The sequence below is a fragment of the Chrysoperla carnea genome, chromosome 4 (assembly GCF_905475395.1).
Source record: "Chrysoperla carnea chromosome 4, inChrCarn1.1, whole genome shotgun sequence".
Classification (NCBI taxonomy): Eukaryota; Metazoa; Arthropoda; class Insecta; order Neuroptera; family Chrysopidae; genus Chrysoperla; species Chrysoperla carnea.
In genome coordinates, this window is record NC_058340.1 from 56,586,191 (window position 1) to 56,610,644 (window position 24,454).

At 29.7% G+C, this 24,454-nt stretch overlaps 4 protein-coding genes across 5 annotated transcripts; 2 read left to right on the forward strand and 2 right to left on the reverse strand.

Moving 5' to 3' along the window:
* Positions 1 to 1,958: 1,958 nt before the first annotated feature.
* On the reverse strand, positions 1,959 to 8,035 carry LOC123298117 (aspartate--tRNA ligase, cytoplasmic). Of its 2 annotated transcripts, XM_044880025.1 has the most exons (8): positions 7,945 to 8,035; positions 7,602 to 7,729; positions 6,125 to 6,606; positions 4,654 to 4,873; positions 3,484 to 3,718; positions 2,939 to 3,128; positions 2,677 to 2,869; positions 1,959 to 2,173 (listed from the first exon to the last, which is right to left on the reverse strand). In XM_044880025.1, exons 2-8 carry the CDS (start codon positions 7,723 to 7,725, stop codon positions 2,010 to 2,012), a joined length of 1,608 nt encoding a protein of 535 aa, XP_044735960.1. In that variant the 5' UTR covers positions 7,726 to 7,729; positions 7,945 to 8,035; the 3' UTR covers positions 1,959 to 2,009. The 2 variants fall into 2 exon arrangements, with proteins under 2 accessions (XP_044735960.1, XP_044735961.1); XM_044880026.1 differs by lacking the exon at positions 7,945 to 8,035 and having other exon boundaries at positions 7,602 to 7,748.
* A 21-nt stretch (positions 8,036 to 8,056) lies between these two features.
* LOC123298118 (tRNA (guanine-N(7)-)-methyltransferase non-catalytic subunit wuho) lies at positions 8,057 to 9,410 on the forward strand. The gene is made up of 2 exons (XM_044880027.1): positions 8,057 to 8,159; positions 8,218 to 9,410. Exon 2 carries the CDS (start codon positions 8,252 to 8,254, stop codon positions 9,365 to 9,367), a length of 1,116 nt encoding a protein of 371 aa, XP_044735962.1. The 5' UTR covers positions 8,057 to 8,159; positions 8,218 to 8,251; the 3' UTR covers positions 9,368 to 9,410.
* Positions 9,411 to 10,985: 1,575 nt separating this feature from the next.
* On the reverse strand, positions 10,986 to 12,853 carry LOC123298492 (ubiquitin-conjugating enzyme E2 J1-like). Its single transcript, XM_044880507.1, has 5 exons — positions 12,678 to 12,853; positions 12,405 to 12,610; positions 12,157 to 12,347; positions 11,956 to 12,094; positions 10,986 to 11,240 (listed from the first exon to the last, which is right to left on the reverse strand). The coding sequence occupies exons 1-5, from the start codon at positions 12,712 to 12,714 to the stop codon at positions 11,001 to 11,003; spliced, it is 813 nt and encodes a 270-aa protein (XP_044736442.1). The 5' UTR covers positions 12,715 to 12,853; the 3' UTR covers positions 10,986 to 11,000.
* A 2,675-nt stretch (positions 12,854 to 15,528) lies between these two features.
* On the forward strand, positions 15,529 to 24,071 carry LOC123298493 (zinc finger RNA-binding protein). The gene is made up of 13 exons (XM_044880508.1): positions 15,529 to 15,642; positions 16,041 to 16,192; positions 17,780 to 18,127; positions 18,997 to 19,253; positions 19,420 to 20,052; positions 20,117 to 20,296; positions 20,362 to 20,657; positions 20,719 to 21,029; positions 21,810 to 21,907; positions 22,589 to 22,684; positions 22,754 to 23,005; positions 23,063 to 23,162; positions 23,692 to 24,071. Exons 1-13 carry the CDS (start codon positions 15,593 to 15,595, stop codon positions 23,769 to 23,771), a joined length of 2,853 nt encoding a protein of 950 aa, XP_044736443.1. The 5' UTR covers positions 15,529 to 15,592; the 3' UTR covers positions 23,772 to 24,071.
* The last annotated feature ends 383 nt before the right edge of the window (positions 24,072 to 24,454 follow it).

Consider the following 24,454-nt stretch of genomic DNA (forward strand, 5'->3'; position numbering starts at 1 on the left):
ACGTTACTTTCAAGGACAATGTTGAGGGTCTATGCACCTACGTGCTCAAGACCCGATTGTGGCACCCCTCTTAATGTTTATTAATACTAATCCTTTCATTCAATATTTATTCCCAATCCCAATACTTTTTATGAGGATTATAATGGAACAATGGTAGCTTGTTCACAAAATTTTATTTATAATACAGGAATACCTTTAATATTAAATTAATACAAATATTTTATTGTAAATATTTTCTCTTTAAAGAATGATTTCTTTAAAATAAATTTAAAAAATTAAAATCAGTTAATTTTTAAATATAATATGACATGTTATGATTTAAAATAAGAATCCTACAAACCTATTGGCATTTACTTATTGCTTTTTTAAAAATAATTTAAGTACCTAATTCTTAAATTTATCAAAATAAAAATAAATTTTTAGATGAATCTATATTTTCTTTAAATTGTATTATGGGCAGTAAAAATGACAATCAAAATAAAATTCAGAAAGTAGCATAAATAAATTTATTTTCTTCAAGAAATTATAAAAAATGAATTTTATTTCAGATTTAAATTGGTGGATAAGTGTCAAAAGAATTGGATAGGAGTTTTCCTTTTTTAATTAAATTTCTAGCTGTTTACCATATTCGTTTAGATTTTTAACTCAAGATCGTATTATGATAAATTTTCTATTAAATTAAAACATGAAAATCGTGTCTTTACTTACCTTTTTATTGGCTTAAAAAATTTGTTTCAAGTGAAATTAAAATCCAAAAGAGCTTAGAGAAATATCAGGAAATAATCAATATGAAAACAATAAATTGCGGATAAATATAACTGATATTTAATTTTTGAATTGTAAATAGATTTCAAAGTACTAAGTGAAATAATTAACTGGAATTTAAAAACTCTAAGGTCTGCTAAGAACTTTAAAATCAGGATTTTGAATTAAGTTATTTCATAAGGGATATAAAGTTTAGATTTTTTATTTCAAACGGAATGTTTTTTGATTTAATAAAGTCAGAATATTTTGTTATTTATTTTTCTATTTTCATTTCTTAACAGAAAGAAAATGTAAGGAATTTTTTGACTAACTTAGTTAAAACGGGTTACAGATTTACTATCGACTACATTTTAATCATACAATTTATGATAGATAATATTAGTTTCACAAAAAATATGTTGTAATTATCGATGTTAAAAGTTACGATTCTTTATTTTCAGTAGTAAATTGAATAAATTGTATAGAGATAACGCTTGACACTTAGTTTGAGCGTCAAATTAGGTCACGTGGTCACAAAAGCCGTGTTGGAATTGTCCATGTTAAAAGTCGTGAAACTTCATTTTCAGTAGTAAATTGTATAAATTGTATAAGCATGAAAATATATGCTAACGCTTGACGCTGAGTTTGAGCGTCAAATTAGGTCACGTAGTCAATTTAGACCGCGCTGCCTTCTAAAAGCTAAACATGCCAAGTTTTCTTTTTATTAATAAATATTCAACAATTTTAATTTAAAATAATGGAACTCACTCAAGTTTAACATTACCATACCTGTTTATTTTATTATTTATTATTTTACCTGTTTATTATTATTTATCATTACCATCGGTTTAATTAAAAATAAAGCTAGGTAATTAATTACTTTTAGTATTTATATCTCGAGATATCAACTTTTGATATTAATAAACTTTTTTGTCGCTCAAAACCAGCGTCAAGCTCCATCATAAGCTTACATTTTAACTTAATTAATTGAGGTAAAACTAATGAGTTGCGAAGATAAGATAAACTGAAACTGAAGCTTATCTTGTGTTAAGACGAGTACGAATGTAATATTAATATACGATCCAATAGGCGAGTGTAGTGGTTTACACGATATAAATTTAATTATAGTAAAGTAAAAAAATTTTACAAAGCTTTTATTAAATTTTTTTCTCCGATCGGAAAATTTAAGGATTATTATAAAATTAAAAACATCATTATCAACAAAAATCTGCACAGTAATTTTATTATTATTAAAGTTTAGTTCTTTAAGGTGTTACACGTTTGGGATCACGTGGGAACATACTTGTTTTACGAATGTTATCCAATCCCAAATACAACATAACAACACGCTCCATTCCAATTCCACCACCAGCATGAGGTGGACATCCATAACGAAAAGCGTCAATATATCCGGCTATTTTGGTTGTATCTGAAAAAAATAAGAATTAACTATATTAGTTATACACTAAAAAATAAATGGACTATGTTTCTAGTAAATAAATAAAAATGTAAATGTAATCAGATAAATCTTAAAGACAGATCTATTAAGTACTGAAAGTTGATCGATTTGTTTTATAGCTCGGTATAAGCGCCCGTGTATAAGGACGATTTCATGTCCTAATTATAAATTTTCTTGGCGTATGGTTTACAAGATTGTAAACAAACATTTCCATTTAATATTATGTATCTATGGGTTTTGCAAACTGTAGTTCTTTTTCCTATCGCTAGATAGAGTCTTTCTTAGTATTAAAACCCAATAACATGTCAGAATTTTTATCTTCTTCAAAATGAGACTACATATCCATAGATCAAAATTATTCTGTTTAAGTTCTTGATACAAAAAATCATCTCAAATTGTATCAAAACTCAAAATAAAATTTTAATTTCTGAAATATTCTTTTACATTACATACTAAACTTAAAATTTACTCACCTACGCCATGATGCTTAGCCCGTTTGATTAAGAATTCTGGATCGTGTATTCGTTGTGCGCCAGAGAGGATTTCTTCGCCTCTCATAAACATGTCATATGAGTTACTGTATTTTTCATTAGCTGGATCGGGCATGGTGTAAAACGGTCTTACAGCTAATGGATATTTATCTAATATATAAAAGTCTGTATCGTACTGGAAAATAAATTCGTTAATTAGATATGAATAACCCTACTATCTAGTAAAAAATAATCCATTACGCACTTTAGCTTTGACAATACGCCCAAGTAATTTTTCACTTGGTGTGCTTAAATCATCTTCATCACCCATTTCAACACCAGCTTCTCTTAGCATGGCAACTGCATCAGGAAATTGTAACACGAGTGGTGGTTCAACGAAAGTAAATTGATCAACATTAAATTGTTGTTTTATAATTTCAACTTCATTTGAATAACTAAAACAATAAATATTTGTCATTTATCATGATGCAGTTATGTAATATTCAGACTGTACAAAATTATGTTCTGATAGCTTACTTTTGATAAAATTACTTTTTAAAAATCAAAACATAAAAACTTCATATTGCCACAACATTCGCAAACCGTTAGGAATTGGGTCGAATTCCGTTAAGTTTTCGAAAAATATATCTATCTCTGACAATATTGTTAGAGAGAAATCAAATTGTTCCAAAAAAAAAAATGTGCAGGGGGGGGGGTCTTTATTCGATACATTTTTGCTACTTGATTATTAGGATTTAATTAACACTCTTTTTTTTAATTATATATATTTAGAAATAGTAAAATATTTACCTATCACGTAGTCCTTTGAATAATTCAGTTAAAACATTACCAATAGTAAGCATTACTTCGTGATAATGATACTTGAAAGCCATTTCTAAGTCAAGGCCTACAAATTCAGTTAAATGACGATGTGTGTTTGAATCTTCTGCTCTAAAAACAGCTCCTACAGTAAACACTTTATCCATATCTGCCGCAATAGCCATCTGCTTATATAACTGTGGACTTTGTGCCAAATAAGCGTTACCTGGATGTGTAAAATAATTATTTATCATAAAAATTAATAACTAAAAGCTGAATTCCAGAATTAACGCAAGAAGTATTTTAATAAAAACATAGAGGTTTTTGATTAAAAGTTATAAATTTGTAATTGATTTATAAAGTATACAGTACAGAGTTATGTATGAAAAATAGCATATCTTAAAATGTATAGTATACTAGCTGCCCGACCGCGCGCTGTTGTGGCTGTAAGACTACCGCACTATAGCCTTTACTTCCCCTATCCTCACTTATCTTCCCTTTTTTCCTAAATTAATGGATCTTAATTGTTTAGTGCAGAAGTTTAATTTAAAAAAAAAAAATAGCTCATGGTATTTGCTGAGGCGAGCATTCTATAGGCAAAGGAATTTTTAAATTCACGTAAGTAGGAGATTAAAAAATGACTTATTTTCATACAAAATGTCATACTCCTGTCCTCATCCCCTTAGTCGGATAGGGAGGTCGACCACATTACAAATAGTTACGGAATTTGGTCAAAATCGGTTCAGTAGTTTCGGAGTTTATCCCCGAACTTGTGACACGAAATTTATATTAATAGATATATAAGATAGAATAAAAATCTAGGGTAAGTCTTTGTTGAAAATTCGTGAATACAGATCCAAATTTCCTTTCACAAGGCTTGAATGGTTGCACGCTTGTTAACAAAAGCTTCAATTATGGTCTAGCCTTTCTGGATTTTTTGAAACTTATCACATTTGATGACTGCCAAACCTCCGTTATTTTCAAAACCTTGCTCAAAAATAAAAACGCGTAGGTTTTTCGGATAGTCCTTCATTATTAAAAATCCTAAACTATCAATTATCACGCTGTCTTTATTTTTTTACCGCGCAAAAGGTATAAATTGTAAATTTTGCGTTAATTTCGGTACACTCTTTAAAATACTAAATCTGTAAATAAACGTACCTTTAAAATAACTAACGGTAAATACATTTGCTCCACCTTCACTCGCAGCTGGGATAATTTTTGGAGTATGAATTTCAACAAAACCACGATTCGTTAAAAGATCACGGAATAATTTGCATACTCCTGCTTCTAAACGAAATATTGCCTGGTTTGCTGGTGTTCGTAAATCCAATACTCGATTATCTAATCGAGTATCTTGATTAACCCGAATTGATAAGCCCTAAAATTTTTTATTTATTCTTTAGTAAGTGCAATAATTCATGCTTCAATATACAAATTTTTTCGAATCGAAAATTAGATCTTATCTCTGTTTAAACTAATAAAAAACTGAAACGAAGGACAAGCTGTTAAAAAAGGTTTTTATTGATCATATTTATAACCGTTCAAAAACTCGTTCAAATTCAAAATAAATAAAATATACTCCTGTTCGAAAAAACTCGCCAGCGTACAAAACAATGGTTTATAAAAATTCGATTTCGAAAGTGTGTGTAGCAAATTTAAAAACCAATAAAATGACAATTAATTTTGAAAAAGGCAGACAATACGCTCAAATAATTCTGATCGTCGTAATTTTAGGATCAAAATTACTCTAATACCTAATTTTCATGAATATTGAAACAATTACTACACATCTAAGGAGCAAAAGTAAAGAAATTCTCATATCTCATGTTCATTGTCGTGGTAAACATGAAATCTGAGATATTCTTTATTTACTACCCGTGGTGTATATACTATTTTTCTGCACGACGGAGGCGGAAAGCGATAAATTCGTTTAGCACAGCGAGGCGAAAGTTGACACTTTCCGCTCGGAGAGGAGAAAAATTTGTTAATGTTCTTTTACATTTTTTCAAGGGGTAACCTTTAATAAAATCGTACAAGTTCGATCAAATATTTGTTTCTAAAATCTTGAGTATAAATATTATCGAAGATAATAGATGAGAACTCTAGGATATATCAAAATAATTTTCAATTTTTGCCCCAATTTCCTTGATCAGTTTTTTTTTTTTTTTTTTTTTTTTCTACAATTTATACTGATAAATTGTAGACACACGAAAGTATCATTGTGCAGTCCGCCACCAAATTAGCAAAGAGTAACATTCATAATAAGAGTAATCACTAGCTAATTCCTACTGATGATGACTACTTGGTAGTCGAAAATACGTATTTTAAAAATACAAAACTGATCTAGGAAATTGGGGCAAAAATCGAAAATTATTTTAAAATCTTGAGGAAAACTTTGTTATAAACTAATTTAAACATAGCGTAATCGATGCCACTGACTAAAATCCATTCTGAATTATAATTTTCTAAATAAAAGATTAATAGGACTCAAATTGAAAACCGAATGAATTGTCAAAGTCATATCTTCAATAAGTACAGAGAATAAGTTTTCGATTTTCAAAAATTATTGAAACAAATATATAACGATCCAAGAAATTATTAATAATTAAATATTCAAACTAGCACTAACTTCATCTCCAACATTTTCTGGACGTGCAGCATCTTCTATTTGAAGTGGTAAAACCGGCTCAGCCGATGAAACAACATATAATTGTGAGCATAAAACTTCAACATTCTTTTGTGAACAAGCTTCGATGATTTGTGCAGTTGGTACTACAATACCTTCCACATCAATTATACTTTCTTTCGTGATATTACTTGCAAATTTAACCATTTGTTTTGAAATAATCTCATCTACAGCTAACATTAATTGCACAGAATACTCTCTCTGTCTTAAAACTATAAAACACTGTTTCCCTCTAGCTCTTGATGTATGAAGACGGGCTCTTATCCAAACAGTTGGACCTTTAGCCTCTGAATCAGGATTGTTGGTTTTCCAACTATTAACTAATTCTTGTGTTAATGAAGATACATCGACAAATTTTCTTTCTTCTAATTTTTCGGCGGATTTAATTAGTGGTAAATTACCATATCGACCAGCTGAATGATCCTCTAATAAAAAATAAATTTATATATTTAAGAACTTAAGTTTACGATAAGGATATTCGTATCCAGTGTACTCCAGATTGAATCAGATGGGCTTGGGACTAATTTTAATGAGTGAAGCTAATCGTACACAAGCAGGTCTCTAGCGTGAATAGAATATTTCCGTTTTCTTTAGGTCATAGAGTCCCATTTTTGAACGCAAGGGATAAAAACTTCAGAACCTAGTCAAATCCTATACAGTCGACAAACTCAACCATACAAACTCGTAATGATAATAACCAGCTTTTCAGAAAATTTACCTTTAAACAAGTGAAAACAAACAATTGACTGAGTTAATTGTTAAAATACCATGTATAGACAGTTTTGATGACGCAATCGTTTGTTTTTTGACGTCACGTAAATAAAGAAAGATTTCTACTCTTAAATAACCACACACACATAACTGATATTCCCATATTTAATACATACTGCATAATTTTCACCTAATTAGCGCCCTCCTGAGTAAACAGTGATGTTTACAAGAAAATGTTTCAAACAAAAGTTGTTTATTTTTTTTATAAGGAACCCAAGATCTAATTGACCTATGTTGCTCATTTACGAACTCGACCTCACTTTTTACGTCTTAAGCACACTATAAAAATTTCAGCTTGATATCTCTTTTCGTTTTTGAGTAATCGTGATGACAGACGGACAGACGACAGACAGACAGATAGACATACGGAAATGGACTAATTAGGTGATTCTATGAACACCTAAACCAAAATTTTTTTCGTAGCATCAATATTTTTAAGCGTTACAAACTTGGGACTAAACTTAATATACCATGTATATTTCATATACATGGTATAAAAACTTCTGAAACGAGTAAAATCCTCTATACAGTAGACAAACTCAACCCAACAAACTCGTAATGATAAGAACCAGCTTTTCAGAAAATTTATCTTAAAAAAGTATTTACGCTAGAGACAGAATACGATACGACCATTAGAATACAGGTTTACCTGTTGTAATTTCGTTGGTTTCGGCAGTTTTAGCACTTCTTTCAGCTTTTCGTTCTGCTTTTTGATTTGCTTTTGCTGCCTTTTTTGCAGCTTTTTTTGAAACTTCAACTACTTCATCACCCATTTTTTCTAAAAATTAATATAAATACTAAAGGTAACTAGGTATAATAAACTGAATAACTAGGTTATAACATACTGAATAACTAGGTATAATAAAATATTAAAATTTTCTATTTCGGTTGCAACTCGATTGAAAGATTAATTTTAGATTACTCATATTATTGACAAAATAATATTGACAAAGTTTAATTTCAATAAAAATTGCATCATATTACAGAATTACCTGAAGTTATTACAGTATTTATGTATTGTAAAAAAAAACAGCCGGTTAAAAACTGAAAGAAATTTTATCAAAGCACCCAGCTCACAAGCCCAAGAGCAAAGAGGTTATTAATTCGAGGTTATAATAAAACATCGAGTTCAAAAATGTCCACATGTTCGTGTAAAAATCATGTAATATTTGAAGTTTAATGAATCGAAATTTTTTTAGACTTATTGGTAAATAATATGTAATTTTTTTAAGATAATTTTTCTTAATATAAAAATAATTTTTTAGGTAATCGTTTTGGTAAAGTAAAAAAACTTCAACGATGTTCCTGTCATCCGATGAAGAAGATTTAATAATTGGAAGTTCAACAAAATTACTTAAAATTAACGTAAATACTAAAAGTATTTCAAGTATAAATATAAGCGAAAATATCGATAAAATTGAAGTTAAAAATCCATTACCTTTAAAAATCAATTGTTTGGATTTTAAAGATAAACATTTAGCTGTATGTACAAATACAAAAAATTTACTTTTATACGATCCCCAATTAAAATTATTAAATAAATGGTTAACAAATCGTAGTCCTAGTCAGTTATGTTTTGTAAATACGATCGAAATTATTTTAGCTGATAAAACTGGTGATGTTTACGTTTATAAACGAAATGAACCAAAACCAATATTATTACTCGGCCATTTAAGTATGATTTTAGACGTTAAACTTTCATTATGTGGAAAATATGTATTAACCGGTGATCGTGATGAGAAAATTCGTGTATCTTGTTTTCCAAATGCATATAATATTAAAAGTTATTGTTTAGGACATGAGGAATTTGTTACAATAATAAAAGTATTAGATTCAAAAACAATTTTAACTGCGTCTGGTGATGGTACTATTCGATTTTGGAATTTTATCGATGGTGAAGAAATTTATCAAATCAATTGTAATAACCATATAACGGATAAAAAAAAAATCGATTCGTTTTCATCGGAAATGCGTTTAGTTAATGTAAATACTAATTCGTTACCAATCACGAATATTTCGATACGTATAGTTAATGAATGTGAAATGCATATTGCTGTAACTTTGCATGAATCAAATGATTTGTTAATTTTTAACGTTAAACGAAATGATTCAAACTTTCAAAGTAATAAATTACAGACGTTAATAATTCCAAATACTAAAATGTTATACTTTTTTAAAGATAAATTGATTGTTTTTATCAATTGTAAAATTTCTATTTATTCATTTGATACAAAAACGAATTGTTACAATGAAATTCAAAGTAATTTAAGTAATTTAATTCAGGATAACATTGAATTCGAGAATAATTGCGATGACAAAGATGATAATATTACTTTATTATTTAAAAAAAGCTTTGATAATTTACAAGATTATCAAGAACGAAAAAAATTACGAATTGATGATACTAACAGATAATAATTTTTAAGTTTTGTTAACTGTTATTAGAATTAAGGAAAAAGTTGAGAATAAATTTAATTTTTATACTTAAATATTCATATTTATTAAATGAAATACATGAATTTCCATACTTTTGTAAGAAAGATTTATTATCTCTGACAATTGTTAGCTAAATGTATATTTTGTAGGTTTCCCAAAAGAAAAGAAAGCATAATATGATAATTCAAAAGACACTTTCATTTCAATTACGGTTCTTTACTGTTTTGGACAGATAGGGTTATAAAAGCGGCTCTTCATTAATTTAATCGAGATTTTTCGCATGTTCTTAAGTTTAATTGTATGCATATGCTTATAAAAGCGACAATAATTATCTAAAAGGCCAATAAAAATTCTTAATTGGTTCTTTCATCCTTGTAAAAGTCCTTGTGAATCCTAGTCCCAAGAGAAGCTCTTGAGCTTTTTACACGGTTTTGGCCATAATTATTTTCCAAAAAAATGACTGAAATCATGTTCCGAACATTCTTTAATTTTATGGTTATTTTAGCATTTCTAGATATGGTTCTAGACTATTTGTGTACTTACCATGGATATAGGAATATTTTAAAAGGGATGGAGTATAACCGAGTGGGGTGAGTCTCATTCAGGGAGAAGAGGCAGGGCATCATTGTGCCTACTTTCTATTGGCTGTTAACTATGCGTATTCCTTGAGTATTTTTAAGTCCCTTATATTTTTATCCGAATCGAAAAAATCCTCGTCGTCAATGAATTTAACCCGTTGCTAATTTCTATATATAGGAAAATTGAATGCAAAAAGGACTGCATTTTATTGGGACAAATAAAAGTTAAAAAAAATATTGCAGAAAGGAGAATATTTTATTTCAGCAACATAATTAAAATTTTTAACGATAAAAATTTTAAAAGCAAAATGTGGCAGGTTTAAAAATCGTGGTAATAGACCTTTTTCACATTTTTTTTTCTTTTTTTAAATGAAAGTAAATGTCTTGATAAATGGGCTAATTTTTTTTCCCGATTTTTTTGGAGCTATATGACCGAAAAAACAGACAATGAAAATCACTAAAATTCAAATTGGCGAAATCGACAAAACCGGAAACACACGATGTTACACGAAGGTAGGTTTTACGTCATTTAAATTTGATAATAATGATATATTAATAGGACTGTTGACACTGTTTTATTGTTATTGCTTGTCGGATTGACATCACAGATCACGTGTGCGGTGTAGCCAAATAAAAATCGTTTGAAATTACTTCAAATATTGTGACTTTTTTAAAATTTTTTTCATAGTGTTTTTATTGTTAAAAATGCGTAATTTTCGTGTTACAGGCTCTACTCGACCTATATTTTCAAAAAATTATCAAAAAGCATTCCTGTTTTTCATGAAAAAGGTCTATTTTGTCGCTACATCTACCCTTAAATAAAATTAAAATATAATATATCCTATAATCGTGAAGTATTATGATTATAAAATAATTTAAAATATTTATAATATATACAACAAATTAATATAACATTTATATGTAAATTATTTACTATATAGATAACAAATGTACATTTTTATTTTATTGAAAAGCATCAATCTTTTTTTAAATGTTAATAAGATTTATAAATAGTGTTATCACATTTTTTGAATTTAAAGCAAGAATAATCTTCGTAATATTAATAGTAGGATAGCTGCAATTAAAAGTATCATAAAGTACGTGATAGTTTTATCTTTTAATGTTGGTGATGAAGTTGATAATATTTCTATTCTTTGGACTGAATCGACTGTTGAGATAGGATTAACACGTTGTCGAATAGATGATTCTTCATTTTCTACACTATCATCATTTGAAGTTGGTACTTCTTTCTTCTCAAATTTTTCTTCTTCAGCCTGGACAAAATAACGTTTATAGGAAAATAGAGAACTAAAACAATTAGTAGAAATAAAGCATTGACAATTTAAACTTTCTAACTTTGAACTGCAAATAATACCTACATAAAGGAAGGCGCAAAATTAACGAAATAGTTTGAGGTTTGAGTTTTTTTATACCTTTTATACTTTAGTTTTTATACCCTGTATATATGAAATGTATATCAAGGTATACTAATTTTAATCCCAAGATTGTAACGCTTTGAAGTATTGATGATACGAAAAAAATTTTGGTATAGGTGTTCATCACCTAACTAGTCCATTTTCAGTTTTCCGCCCCCCCGTCATCACGATAACTCAAAAACGAGAAGGGCGTAAAAAGTGGATTTGAGTTCTTAAATTAGCAACCTAGATCAATTTGGTCTTAGGTCCGTAGGACTCATGGATATAGGAATATTTTAAAAGGGATGGAGTATAACCGAGTGGGGTGAGCCTCACTCAGGGGGTAGAGGCAGGGTATCATTGTGCCTACTTTCTATTGGCTGTTAACTAGGCGCTTGCTGAAAGTATGCTCAAAGCCTTCTTTAAGTGTTTTTGATTCGTTTGTAAGCATGGAAACATGTTTGACATATGGTTGACGTGTGTGGACAACATAAATAAATAATCTTATATTCAAAAGAAAAGTAAAATTTGTAAATCAAAATAATATATAAGATAACACATACATAATACATACCTTTAAAGCAATTTGTTGAATAAGATCCGATTCTTCTTGGGTCAACGGTTTTGCAGACCCTAATCGATGTCCTCCTTCGTCTTCTTTTGCCAAATGATCACACAGCTTTCCGCAAAGTTCACATTCCCAAGTTTGTGATCTTTGAAAATGAATTACATTTGAATTAACAAAATATAAAATCAAAATAACTTAAAAAATTACTTTTTTGCAAGAATTTGACGTTCTTCTGGTGTATAATCTAAAGAACCAATTGTCCCTCGTCCAGGTGACGGCATGAATGCAATTAAAGCTAATAGAGCTGTACGTATAGACCATGATGGTTGCCAACTTTCTGGATGATAGCCAGATATTGATAAACATATTTTTTTATTTATTTCAAACCTCCCATTCGGCTAAAATCATATACAAAATTGAATATAGAACAATCAATTTTTAAGTGTAAATCTTACCGTCAATAAAATTATATTTGGTGGTTGCATTGGATACTGTGTAGGTAATAATATACGTCCATGATATAATCCACCTTCAAATTCAGTCCCTGATGGCCCCCGTACTGTAAAATGCCATTCAAAAAGATTGTCATCTAAAGGTTTTGCCGAATATTCTTCAGTTGGTTCTCTCAATTCTGCAGCCTCTCGCATAAGCCGTTTAACTCCTTGAAAAGTATAATTTTTTTTTATTAAATAAAATTCAAATCAAAGCCCCGAATATTTATATATTACCAGGACTTTTTAAATTATATTTTGTTCCCGAAATCATTTTCGTATGTGTGGGTGTATTGTTTGTTTATCGAATCTCACAAAATTTTGACATTTGACTGATGTGGCTTATTTTCAGTGTAAACACCATACAGATTTTCTAACTAGATTTAAATTAAATAAATATTTGATTTTTATTAAAAATTGATTTTATATTTTTTTAATAAATCAGTTTTGCAATTATTTTTACAAAATTAATTATTATTTAAACTATATGAAAGTAATTTAAATGGAATATTAAAATTTTGAATAATATGGTAGTATACAGGACAAACTATCTACATAATTAATTTTTGTGTTATTTTATTCAAGGCATGAAATATGTAGTACATGTTTCAAGGTCTTGTACAGGAAATTTTCATAGATAATTTTCTCGGAATAAACCGTAATAATAAACATTTGTTTAAAGGGGACCATACACAATAAAACATGTTGTAAAATTTGATTAGATTGTACAATGAAAAAAATACTTTCCGTTATTGGTCAGAGATATTGGAATGGGGGGCCATTATTATTATAAAAAATTAGGGTAAAAAGTGCTTGAAACTTTCCAAAAACAAAATCTAGACCCGGGGGAGTTTAACACAATTATCTATGGTTCGGTACATAATTTTCTATCTGTAACCTGTCTCTAATCACTATGGAAAAGTGATTTGAAAACAAAGCTTGGGTATCTAAAAAATCTGGAAGATACTGTTAATAAAGTCTGTTTTTGCAATAGCTCTTTTCGATCTTTACATAGCATAACTTTTTTGGAAAAAATTCTCTTTGAAATAAGAGCGCTGCCATGTCTATTTATACCGTTCTTGCGTTTAAATATTAATAATACAGAAGTGTTTTCAGAGGATTTTTCTTTGAAATAATAGACAGAGCAAATTAGTTATTTATTATTAGTTGATTTTCATTTAATTCTAAAACGAGCAATTTCTCAACAAATATTTGTAGATTTTTACTAATTTTTTAGGATTTTGAAGTATTATTTTAACCACAAAGTACTAGTAAAACCCTCACCAAGGTTTTTTTAAGCTTCTATTGTAGTTTTTATATTCTAGAATTTCGGGTTGTTTTGGTTTACTTCTATCATATTTATGTAAATTGCCTATATTTAAAAACTTTTAGGTGCTAAAATTTACTCTATTTATATCATTGTCTTTCCATAATTTTTATTTTTGTATTCGATATTTAAGATATAAACATGAAAATCGTAAATCAGCGTAAATTTTACCCAGAGCCTAGACTATGAATTCTGCCTCGAGCTTATATCAATATTTCATTCTTATATTACGGGAATATATTCCTAATGCGAAGCTGTGGGTACAGCTAATAGGGAATATTGATGAAATTTAAATTTGGTTCAAATTTTAACTGTACAACTGTAACGGCTACTGATTATTTTAGTAACGAATACATACGGGTACTCAATTTTTGGTAATTTTTCAGAACTCGATAATAGAAAACTGAGGCAAAAGATTTGTCTATGACGGCATTATAAAAATGGTGGAGGGGGAAACTGACCTTTATTTCCATCTAACAAAATGATTTTGATTTTCCTTATACTTCAACCAATAGAATAAAGTAATAAAATGCTTCAATCTCTCTAAACTCTAAGCAACAATTTCCGTTCGCGATATTTATATACTTATTCAAATTCGCTGCAAGCGCCAGCACTATAAATCTTATGTGGAAGAGAAATGAATATTTGGATAAATCCAAAAATTTACTTACTATCAATATTTCTTTGTCAATTATGAGCAAATTACCTTTTAAAGTTAACGTGAATGATATTCTTAACTTGAATCGATTAAAAAATGGAGTCGGCTTAAAAAGTAATTGCTCACAAGGAAATTACTAATAAATGTACTAAGTTTAAAAATAGAATACCCTTTTAGATCCAAGTTAAGGGGATTATGTGAATAATTATCCCATGGAATTCTCAAACTAAATCGAAACTAATTTCTTTTCGACGATATTACTGTATTTATGTAGTATATTAGTTTAGATTTTAAATTGCATTTATTTGTGGAAAAAATACAGTAATAATATTTGTATGAATTTGAAATTTTCTAATTAAATAATCCACAGAAAACATAGAAATACGAACAGAAATAATTAAATGATTTTTAAAGATCCTCTGCTCGAGTAATAATGCAATTTGTTCACAGATGAGTTAAATTATTCTAGTTGAATTGAGTTGATTTATATAATACGACGCCATTTATTAGATAATCAATAAATCATTGGGGGTGATAGACTGATAGATAGGGTTGTTTACATAAAATTAAATAAAATTTTTAAAGTCAATTTCAAATAATAAAATAACAAAATTATCATAATGCTTTTTTTATGTGATTCGATTAATATAAAGCTTATAATTTCCACACATCGTCATAGTCAAAATGACTCATCACCCGTTTCCATACAATGTTCAATGCTGGATTTCCGCTAAATTTTTTTTTTTTCTTTTTATATGTAAACAAAACTTTTACTTGAATTGCGATTAAAAATATCTTACGCTTGAGTATTTTCTCTTGAATGTGTTAATTATCTCAGTACTCAATCTAGTACGAAATTAAAAAAAATTCTAAATTTTCAAAATACTAAAACTGGAATTGCAAAACCAAATAAACTGATGTTTTTACAGATTAAGAACTTTCTAAATCAAATTTTTACTGATTAAGACGTAAATAAAATATGTATAATTAAACAACACAATTTGCCGCGGCATTTTGAATTTTTTCTAAATTTAATACAGTTTTGTTGGTAGGATTGTAATTGTACATTAACGATGGCGTACGTAATTTCCGTTATGCGCATTCTTACGTGTTCTAAAATATCCTTCGTGTCTATCTTTTATTGTGTTTAATAAAGGTGGGCATATTATGGCTACAAATAATTATTTTGGATTTACACATGGTGGTACTCAATACAGGTAAGTGTACTAAACGTATACTATATAATTATATTAATTTTTTAATAAGTAAATATGTTAATGATAAATTTCGTAATCCAACTAAACATCATGGTTTTTTTTCACCCGTTTATTGAGCCGGGTGCCGGCGTCCTTGATGGCAATATAATGGCGGCATTTTGCATCGATCAATAACTATTGAAACCTACGTTAATTTTTCTTTTACAAATTACACCAAATATATTCACAATTTTGGAATATTTAAACTCTAGTAATACATATTTTATAGTAATTTATTGAAATTTTATTATTTTTATTGTGTATATTGATTATTTTATCAATTGTGCGAATTTTTGGGTGAAACCGGATTTTATGTGCTATACATTGATATACTAAAGTGTGATTTATTTGATTTTAAGTGCTGCAGCAGCAACAGGAGCCGCGTATCAAGCAAGTCAAGCTGGATATGCTGTAGCTCCAGCAGCAGCGGCAACTTATGGGACTCAACGTGCTGCAACAGGATATGATACAACTGCTTATCAAACAGCGGCTACAACTGGCACTTATGCTGGTAAGATTGATTTTATTAACTCTTATCTGCTACCAAAAATAGTATACTCAAATTTGTTTAAAAGTTGATAGGCTCCAGCAAGCTTTATATTGATAGTTTATTTATTTACATCTTTTTCAAGTACTTAAGTGATGTGACTGTGTAGTTTAGGAAACAAATTTTGATGTGTTTGAGCAATTATCAAGTTTCAAGTTTACTTACGCCAGACTCTTGTTAAACAAATTTAACGTCCTTATTTAAGCTATATTTAAATCATAAATTGTTTTTACTTAATATCATGATCTAAGTTTAAGTCCCTTGTTTGAGTTTATTGAACTTTACAAGATGTCATTCATATTTGATTATTTATAATTTTAAGTTATTAACAGCCGGTTAAGTGATTAATCTCTACAAATATGTGTGTTAATAATTATATAGTTTATATAAATGTACAGGGTAATTCAGCGTAGCGTAATGTTATTATCCTTTCCATTGTCGCCATTTTTTTTTATTGATTAGTATGCTATGTAAATAATTAAAAACAAATCACAGACTTGTTACGCAGTTACTATGGAAATTATTTACTTACGTGAAATACTATTTTTTGCAACACTTGCTTTTCGCTTATTAATTTAAAACAGTCTTCTATGCACTTTTTTAAATTAGAAAATTAATTTTTGTAAAAATATGCCATCTATTTAATAGATATACCGGGTGTTTATTTATAACTTCGAATCTCAAATGTGTCTTTTTTTTTGTAATCATACCATCAAAGCGTTTCAATGTAAACTTTCGATTCAATTGTTGATATTTAAAAAAAAAAATGCTTGTCTACCCCGTGAATTTCGAGTAGCATTTAATTCTAAATTTTGCAATTTAAATTTTTCTTTAAAAAATCTGCAAGTTTTTGATTAATGAAACGAATTTTATAAAGGATCTGAAATATTTATTATCTACGAAGACTTACAGGTATTTTACAGGTCGAGTTGGGCTAAAATAATAAATGACGATGAAATTCAATTTTCGAATTTAAAAAATCGTATCGAGTATCGATTTTTTTTCTCGAAGTAAACCTGAAAATTATTGGAATAGGATAGAATTGTTGTTTGAAGGAATTTGAATTTGAATCGAGTCTAGAGTTCTTTCCTATTTTTCGGGCTAAATATTCAGACAGGACTGTAATAATGATTCTTTGATATTGGCAATTTTCTTGTCAATATGTTTTGTTATACATTGATTAAATTAGGTTTTGGCTGGGGTATATCTTTGCTATTAATAAAGAAAACAATATAAATATGGCCGTAGATAGGCGAGCAAAAATAATTATTTATCGCTTAGATTATAAATATTTAGAATGATAAAAATCAATAATTTGGTGCATAATTTAACGAACATTTATTTTTTAAGAAACGTTAACATTAATTTGATTTTTATTCTAATAGCCAAGACTTGCGCATATTATAGTATATTTCATGTACATTGATCATATCGTGTAACATGCAACCATTCAATTAAATGTCCCCAAATCTTTTTATTTATTGAAATTTAAATAAAATATCGTTAAAAAAATGAATATCAGTTTTAACAAATGTAACTTCTTTATAACAGTAGGCGCCGGTACCGGCACTGCTTATGATTACGGTTACGGTCGTGCAGCCACTGGTTACGACGCAAGCAAAACTTATTACCAACAAGCTGCTGCAACACCAGCTTCAGGATACGCAGCAGCAGCTACAGGATACGAGCAAGCAGCTCCTAAACAAACGTATACTACAGGAACATACACACAACGAGCAACCACTCAGGCTCAACCGCAGCAAGCAGCTGCAAAAACAGCAAGTCAATATACTGGAGCATATCAAACTACTGGTACTGCAGCTTATCAAGCAAATAATTATACAGCGCAAACAGCTCAAAGTACAGCTGTAACGCAGCCTGCTACACAACAAGCTAAACGTAAGAGTTGTACGTGATTGAAAAACTTCGATAAGTCGAAATACTTTTTAATCTTAATTTTCTATTTGTTCTCCTGTTTCCGTGGTTATTTGCATTTATTTAATTTTCATTGGTAAAAAAAGTCAATAGCTGCGTGTGTGTGGCCCTTACTAAAGGAAAAAGATTATACTTTAATTAAACACACTGTCTAGCCTCTGTTATTTAAACTTAATTCTTAAAACGTCTATAATTTAAATTTGGTACCTTGCTAATGGTGTATAAAAATTTATATTTAATTAACGAAATTTATGATTAAGCATTTGACTCCAAATATTTACATTATAATAATCCATATTATAAATAATTTTGGTATTGTTACGACCGCTTTTATAATAAAAAGTTACTAAAATTAAAACCATTATAATAACAAGTGAAAACAAACAATTGACTGAGTTAATTAATGAAATACCTTGTATAGAAAGTTTTGATGAAGCAATCGTTTGTATTTTTATGTCATGTAAGTAAAGAAAGATATCCACACACATTACTGATATTCCCATATTATACATACTATCTAATGTGAGTCTTTGGGGGTAAACAGTGATGTTTACGAAAAATCTGTTACCATCTTTTAAATAGAATTGGGTAAAAATTGGCTTTAAATTTATTATGAAACAGGTCGTAAATCTTACCAAATTAACGATACAATTATATTTCTCACTGTACCTAAAAATTTTTGGAATTGAGTTTTTTCAGAGAAAAAATTGTGACTTTTTTGTAATGGCATTCTTGGTAAAATCGCATGGAAAGCAATTCGCATTATATTTGACTTATCGAAGTTGGTTTTTTTCTAAATAACTTCATAACGTTTATAAAAAATTTATTTACAGAGACTGCTGCAGCAGCTGCCGTTGCTGCTGCAAATACTACTTACTCAGGTTACGACGCTGCTTTATATTCAGCTGCAACAATGTATGTTGCTCAACAATCAACTAATACTCAAGGTGGTGGCAAGCAAACTGGTTGGCAAGGATACAAAAAGGGACCTGCAGGTGTAGGTGTTAAAAATATCAGACCAAAGCCTCCACCAAAACCACAACAATTACATTATTGCGATGTTTGTAAGATTAGTTGCGCTGGACCACAGGTAAATATTATGTAAACAGGGTGTCCACTGATAGGAAAACAATTTCAATTATAATCAAAATTAGATTGTAGTAAAAATTAGGAAAATTTCTAAGTCTGACTATGTTGGACACTCTTGATGAATGTACAAAGTAAAATATAATTTTAATAATTAAATCTGTTTGTAGACATATAGAGAACATTTAGAAGGTCAAAAACACAAGAAACGTGAAGCTGCATTAAAATTAACCGCAACAGTGGCATCAACAGTTCAAAACCGTTCTGGAAATTCTTTATTATGTGAATTATGTGATGTAACATGTACAGGGAATGATGCTTATGCCGCCCATATTCGTGGAGCTAAACATCAGAAAGTAGTCAAATTACATACTAAACTAGGAAAACCAATACCATCAACCGAACCTCAGGTAATTGGTGGATCTACAACACGTAAATCCGTAACTGGCACACCAAAGATAAATTTCGTTCAGTCTGGTGGTTTAGGAATTCCAAGCGGCAATGGCGATGTGAAAAATGAAGATGGTAATGGATCAACCAACGAAGAAGAAATACCAGAACCTGATATACAACCAGTTGGTCAAGATTATTTAGAGGAAATCAAGAGTGATGATGGAAAAGTTGTTAGTTTCAATTGCAAATTATGTGAATGCAGATTTAATGATCCAAATGCCAAAGAAATGCACATGAAAGGGCGCCGTCATAGACTTCAATACAAAAAGAAAGTTAATCCTGATTTAGTCGTTGATTTAAAACCTTCGTTAAGACAAAGAAAAATCCAAGAAGAGAAACAACGTAGACAAGTAAGAATAAGAAAAATCACAACATTAAAATGGTGACTAAATACATATTCATTCTTGGTTTCAGGCTATGCGAGAGGAATATTGGCAACGTCGTCACATGGCTGCAGAAGATGAAGCACATTATTGGGAAGAGCAACGACGATATGAAGAAGACTATATGGAATGGTGTCGACGAACCAGTGGTGTTCCACCATTCGGACCTCGCGGTCGACCTCCATTTCCTGGTGGCCCAGTTCCTCCACCAGTATGTTTAAAATAATAATTTAAATTACATATTTTTATATTAATTTTATTTTATTTTCTTAATAGTTCTTCCAAGGACCTCCACTTGGGCGCCGTCCAGAATCAGCAGATGATCGTCATGTTCATGCCAGACATAATGAAATATATCCAAAAGAAGAAGAATTACAAGCAATTCAACGGATTGTTTCACATACTGAGCGTGCTTTAAAAATTGTATCCGATCAATTAGCTGCACCAACACCTGGAAATGCCACCGCTAAAGTTGAAAGTGCTCCAACAACCCCTACTGGAAAAGATGAAAAACCAGCTGAAGGAGGTGACAAAACTGCCGAAGTTAAAGAAGATGGTCGTGATAATCAATTGTAAGTAGTCTTGAATTTTTGATGGTGGACAAATGTAAAATCGTTGAGTTTTACTTTTTAGGTTCTCTTTCCAACGTGAAGATAAAGAATCTGCAACAAGAGTATTAAAAGGTGTAATGCGTGTCGGTCACTTGGCGAAAGGACTTTTACTGCGTGGTGATTCATTGGTACGCCTCGTGGTCCTCTGCGCTGAGAAACCAACATTGACATTACTAAGAAAAGTTTGCGAACTTTTACCAGCTGCATTAAAACAAGTTGCATCAGATCGTACCTACAATGTTCAAATAGCTGCCGCTGAAGCTGGTTTATCTGTTACGGAAGAAACACTCACTGTTCAAGTATCATTGACAAGTCCGGTGATGCGTGAGCAAGGTTAGACATCGACAGCCACGATAATGTCTTCTCCAAGTGATCGAAATTCGACCAGGCTCATGAAATACGAACAAATTTTATATTTGTACACTTGTAGCCTGATAATTATTGGACAATGTGTTACCCACATGAAAATACCGTATTTTTTCAGTGATTTTAGTAATTTTAGTGATTATTATTCCGTCTTTTTATTATTTATTATTTTAGCTTTACTATTTTTACAAATTTGCACATTGATTAGCACACACATATTATGAAATTGCAATTTTTATTTTCAGACCCATTTCTGAATATAAAAATTTTTTTATACAAGATTATTATTAGGTGGTTACTTTGTTCAAAGGATATTTTAGGAATGTAATCAATCGTCTGGCCAACATCGTCGTTCCAATATTGATGGATGCAATTGATGAGTGTATGGTTCAACATTTATTATGGAATATTTTTATATAAACTTGATATCCTTTGAACAAATAGAGTAAAAAAATGCAATCAATGTAATACCCCAGGAAATGGTTAACGTAAATAATGTTAATAATAATTTATATATTTTTTTTTTAAATAATCGTAATGTCCAATACTTATTGCACTTGTATGTACCAGTAAGTTGCTGCTTGTTTGTTCAGTTTGATCAGCCTGTGTGAAGAGAGATGATTTTAGGTGGTCTGTGACTGGAATGAAGGATTTTTGATCATCTGGCACACATCGCATGCCTCGCACATTTATTTGTGGGGGCAATGCGATGGTCCGGCATGTTCAAACACCCTTGTACTATTCTAGACGGAGCGGCTGCGACGAGCGGCTCGGACCGGGACGTGTTAGCGCGTGGCAAGTGTCTTCAAGCCCTGGCTGCACTAAGGCACGCCAAGTGGTTCCAGGTTTGTGCTTCACTACAATCCAACCTTTCAGTTCTTTTATCTATATGTATAACATTTACAGACTACTTTTTTTACGACGTTATAATAATTCAGATACGTGCCACGAGCAACGCAGGTTATAGCCAAGCTATGCCAGTGCTAACCTGTCAGTTAATTATACTTTATGGGAGAGTTATGAAAATTAATTTTATTAACAGGAAAATTATTACATTAAAACCAAGACATTCATGTTCAGACTTGAAATTTATAAACTATAAATAATACGATTAAAAATTTAACGATTCAAAAGTGCAACTTTCTTTGGATTTATTGAAAATAAGATTGTACATCATATTTTCAATGAATCATACTGAAAAATATTAGACTTAATTACATGCAAATGCATGATTTTCCCAAAAGTATTTCCATATTTTCATAACACCCCCATAAACTTTTGTTTTTCTGTCTGTCAAAAATATTTTCATTAGTTTTATTGATAAATGTTTGTGGCAATATATTCTCTTTATTTTTATTTTTTTCATTCATATTTTAGAATCTAATTTTTAATAAATCAATATCAGGTTAGCTCTGTCTGAAAATTTTAACAAAAAAAAAAAAAAAAAAAACTCGAATAGTTTGTTTAACCAAATAAATTTTTATTGCTTATATTGTGCGATTATTTACTATTTGATTCGATTGCAGGCTAGAGCACAAGGGCTTCAAAGCTGTGTAATTGTTATCAGAATTCTCCGGGATTTATGTCAACGAGTTCCAACATGGGCACCATTAAACTCATGGGTAATTATCAAAATGATTAAATTTATAATATTTTATGGAAATTAATTAATTTATTTTATTAAATTTTAGGCAATGGAATTACTAGTAGAAAAAGTTGTTTCATCAGTAGGCCAAATACCTATGGGACCTGGTGATGCCTTACGAAGAGTATTAGAAGCTGTAGCTGGCGGTTTATTGTTACCTAATGGACCAGGACTTGCTGATCCATGTGAAAAAGATACACCAGATGCGACCGCATCTCTCACAGCTCAACAAAGAGAAGATATTACTGCTTCTGCTCAATCCGCCCTACGTCTTATTGCTTATAGACAAATACATAAGGTTGGTTATTTGTAAATTATAATCTTTCTCTTGTAAACAACAAATTTTTATTAATAGGTTCTTGGTATGGAACCATTACCACCACCTAAATTCCAACGTCGACCAATGTTCCCAAGAAAGCGGCGTCGTTCAGGTGGCGAACAAGCCGATTCCGAAGGTAAATAAAAGAATTTCTTATCACTTATTTTTATTTTTCAATGGAGAGATTGTGCGATTCGTGTAGAAAATTCAGATAACTACTACTTAGATTTAGATCAGCTTTGATAAGAGCATTAGACATGATCTTATCAAAATAATTCAAAGGCTTTTTTTAAATTTAATCGAAAGTTTCTTTCAAATGTGGGAGGTAACCAAAAATTAATTTATTACGAATTACATTTTATTTAGCATAAATTTAATCAGCAGTGCAAATCGAAACCTAATTAAACCGTTTTATACATTGCAATACGTCGAATAGTCAAAACAAATCAATTACGTCAAATAAACGGTATCATTTGACAGGTACGATCGCTCAAAACGTTTTCTAGACATTAAGCACACCATATTTTCCAATGCAATTATATTAATCCATAACAATTATATTAACAAAGTTGTATAAAACCTGACATAAAACTCATGCACGGAGCGAATAACATAAAATTGTCTTCGATAATAAAAAATAAAAAAATATATATTTTATTTTTCAGTTGATAGTGGAAAAATGGTGAAAAAAGATGAAGATACTACCGTTAAATCAGATAGCACTGTAGCTGCACCTACAGCCTAAAATTTTTGTAAACATAATGTTTTAATCATTAACATAAAATTATCTCTCTTTAGCATAAGTAGAATTATTTTGTCAGTTCATTGTTGTCTATCATACAAGAGATTATGACAATGAACAAAAATTCAGAATTTCAAATATTCAAATTTTATTTTGTATGAGTAATTTGTTTTTTGAAAATTAAATGTCGAGTGATTTTTGCAATTATTTTTAGAATATTGAGAAACAATCAAAACAAATAATAACGGATGTTCAAACAACTATTGTATTTCGAAGCTTAATATATATTATAAAAAATATCTTCATATTTAAATAAAAAAAAAAAAACATGTATTTAATTATAATTAGTGTTATTATAATATTGTAAACACATCCTGTGCGCGTGTTATTTTATTGGCTGACAATAGCGTAAATAAACACGATATTAAATATTTAAATATGTTTTATTATTACCTTTTCCAATCATCATTGATTGTGGTTACCCAACACTGAAAATTTAGCACCAGTTATGGTGTTTTGATTAAAAAAGATAATCGATAAGTACGGGAGTGCTAAATTTACAGGAATTGTTACAAATTATTACTGAGATTTTGGAAGTTATTACCATAGAATATATAACCTTACGGTTATTACACATAACGTACTTGTTTCTTGTCTATGGATGACCAACAAAATTTTTCAAGATG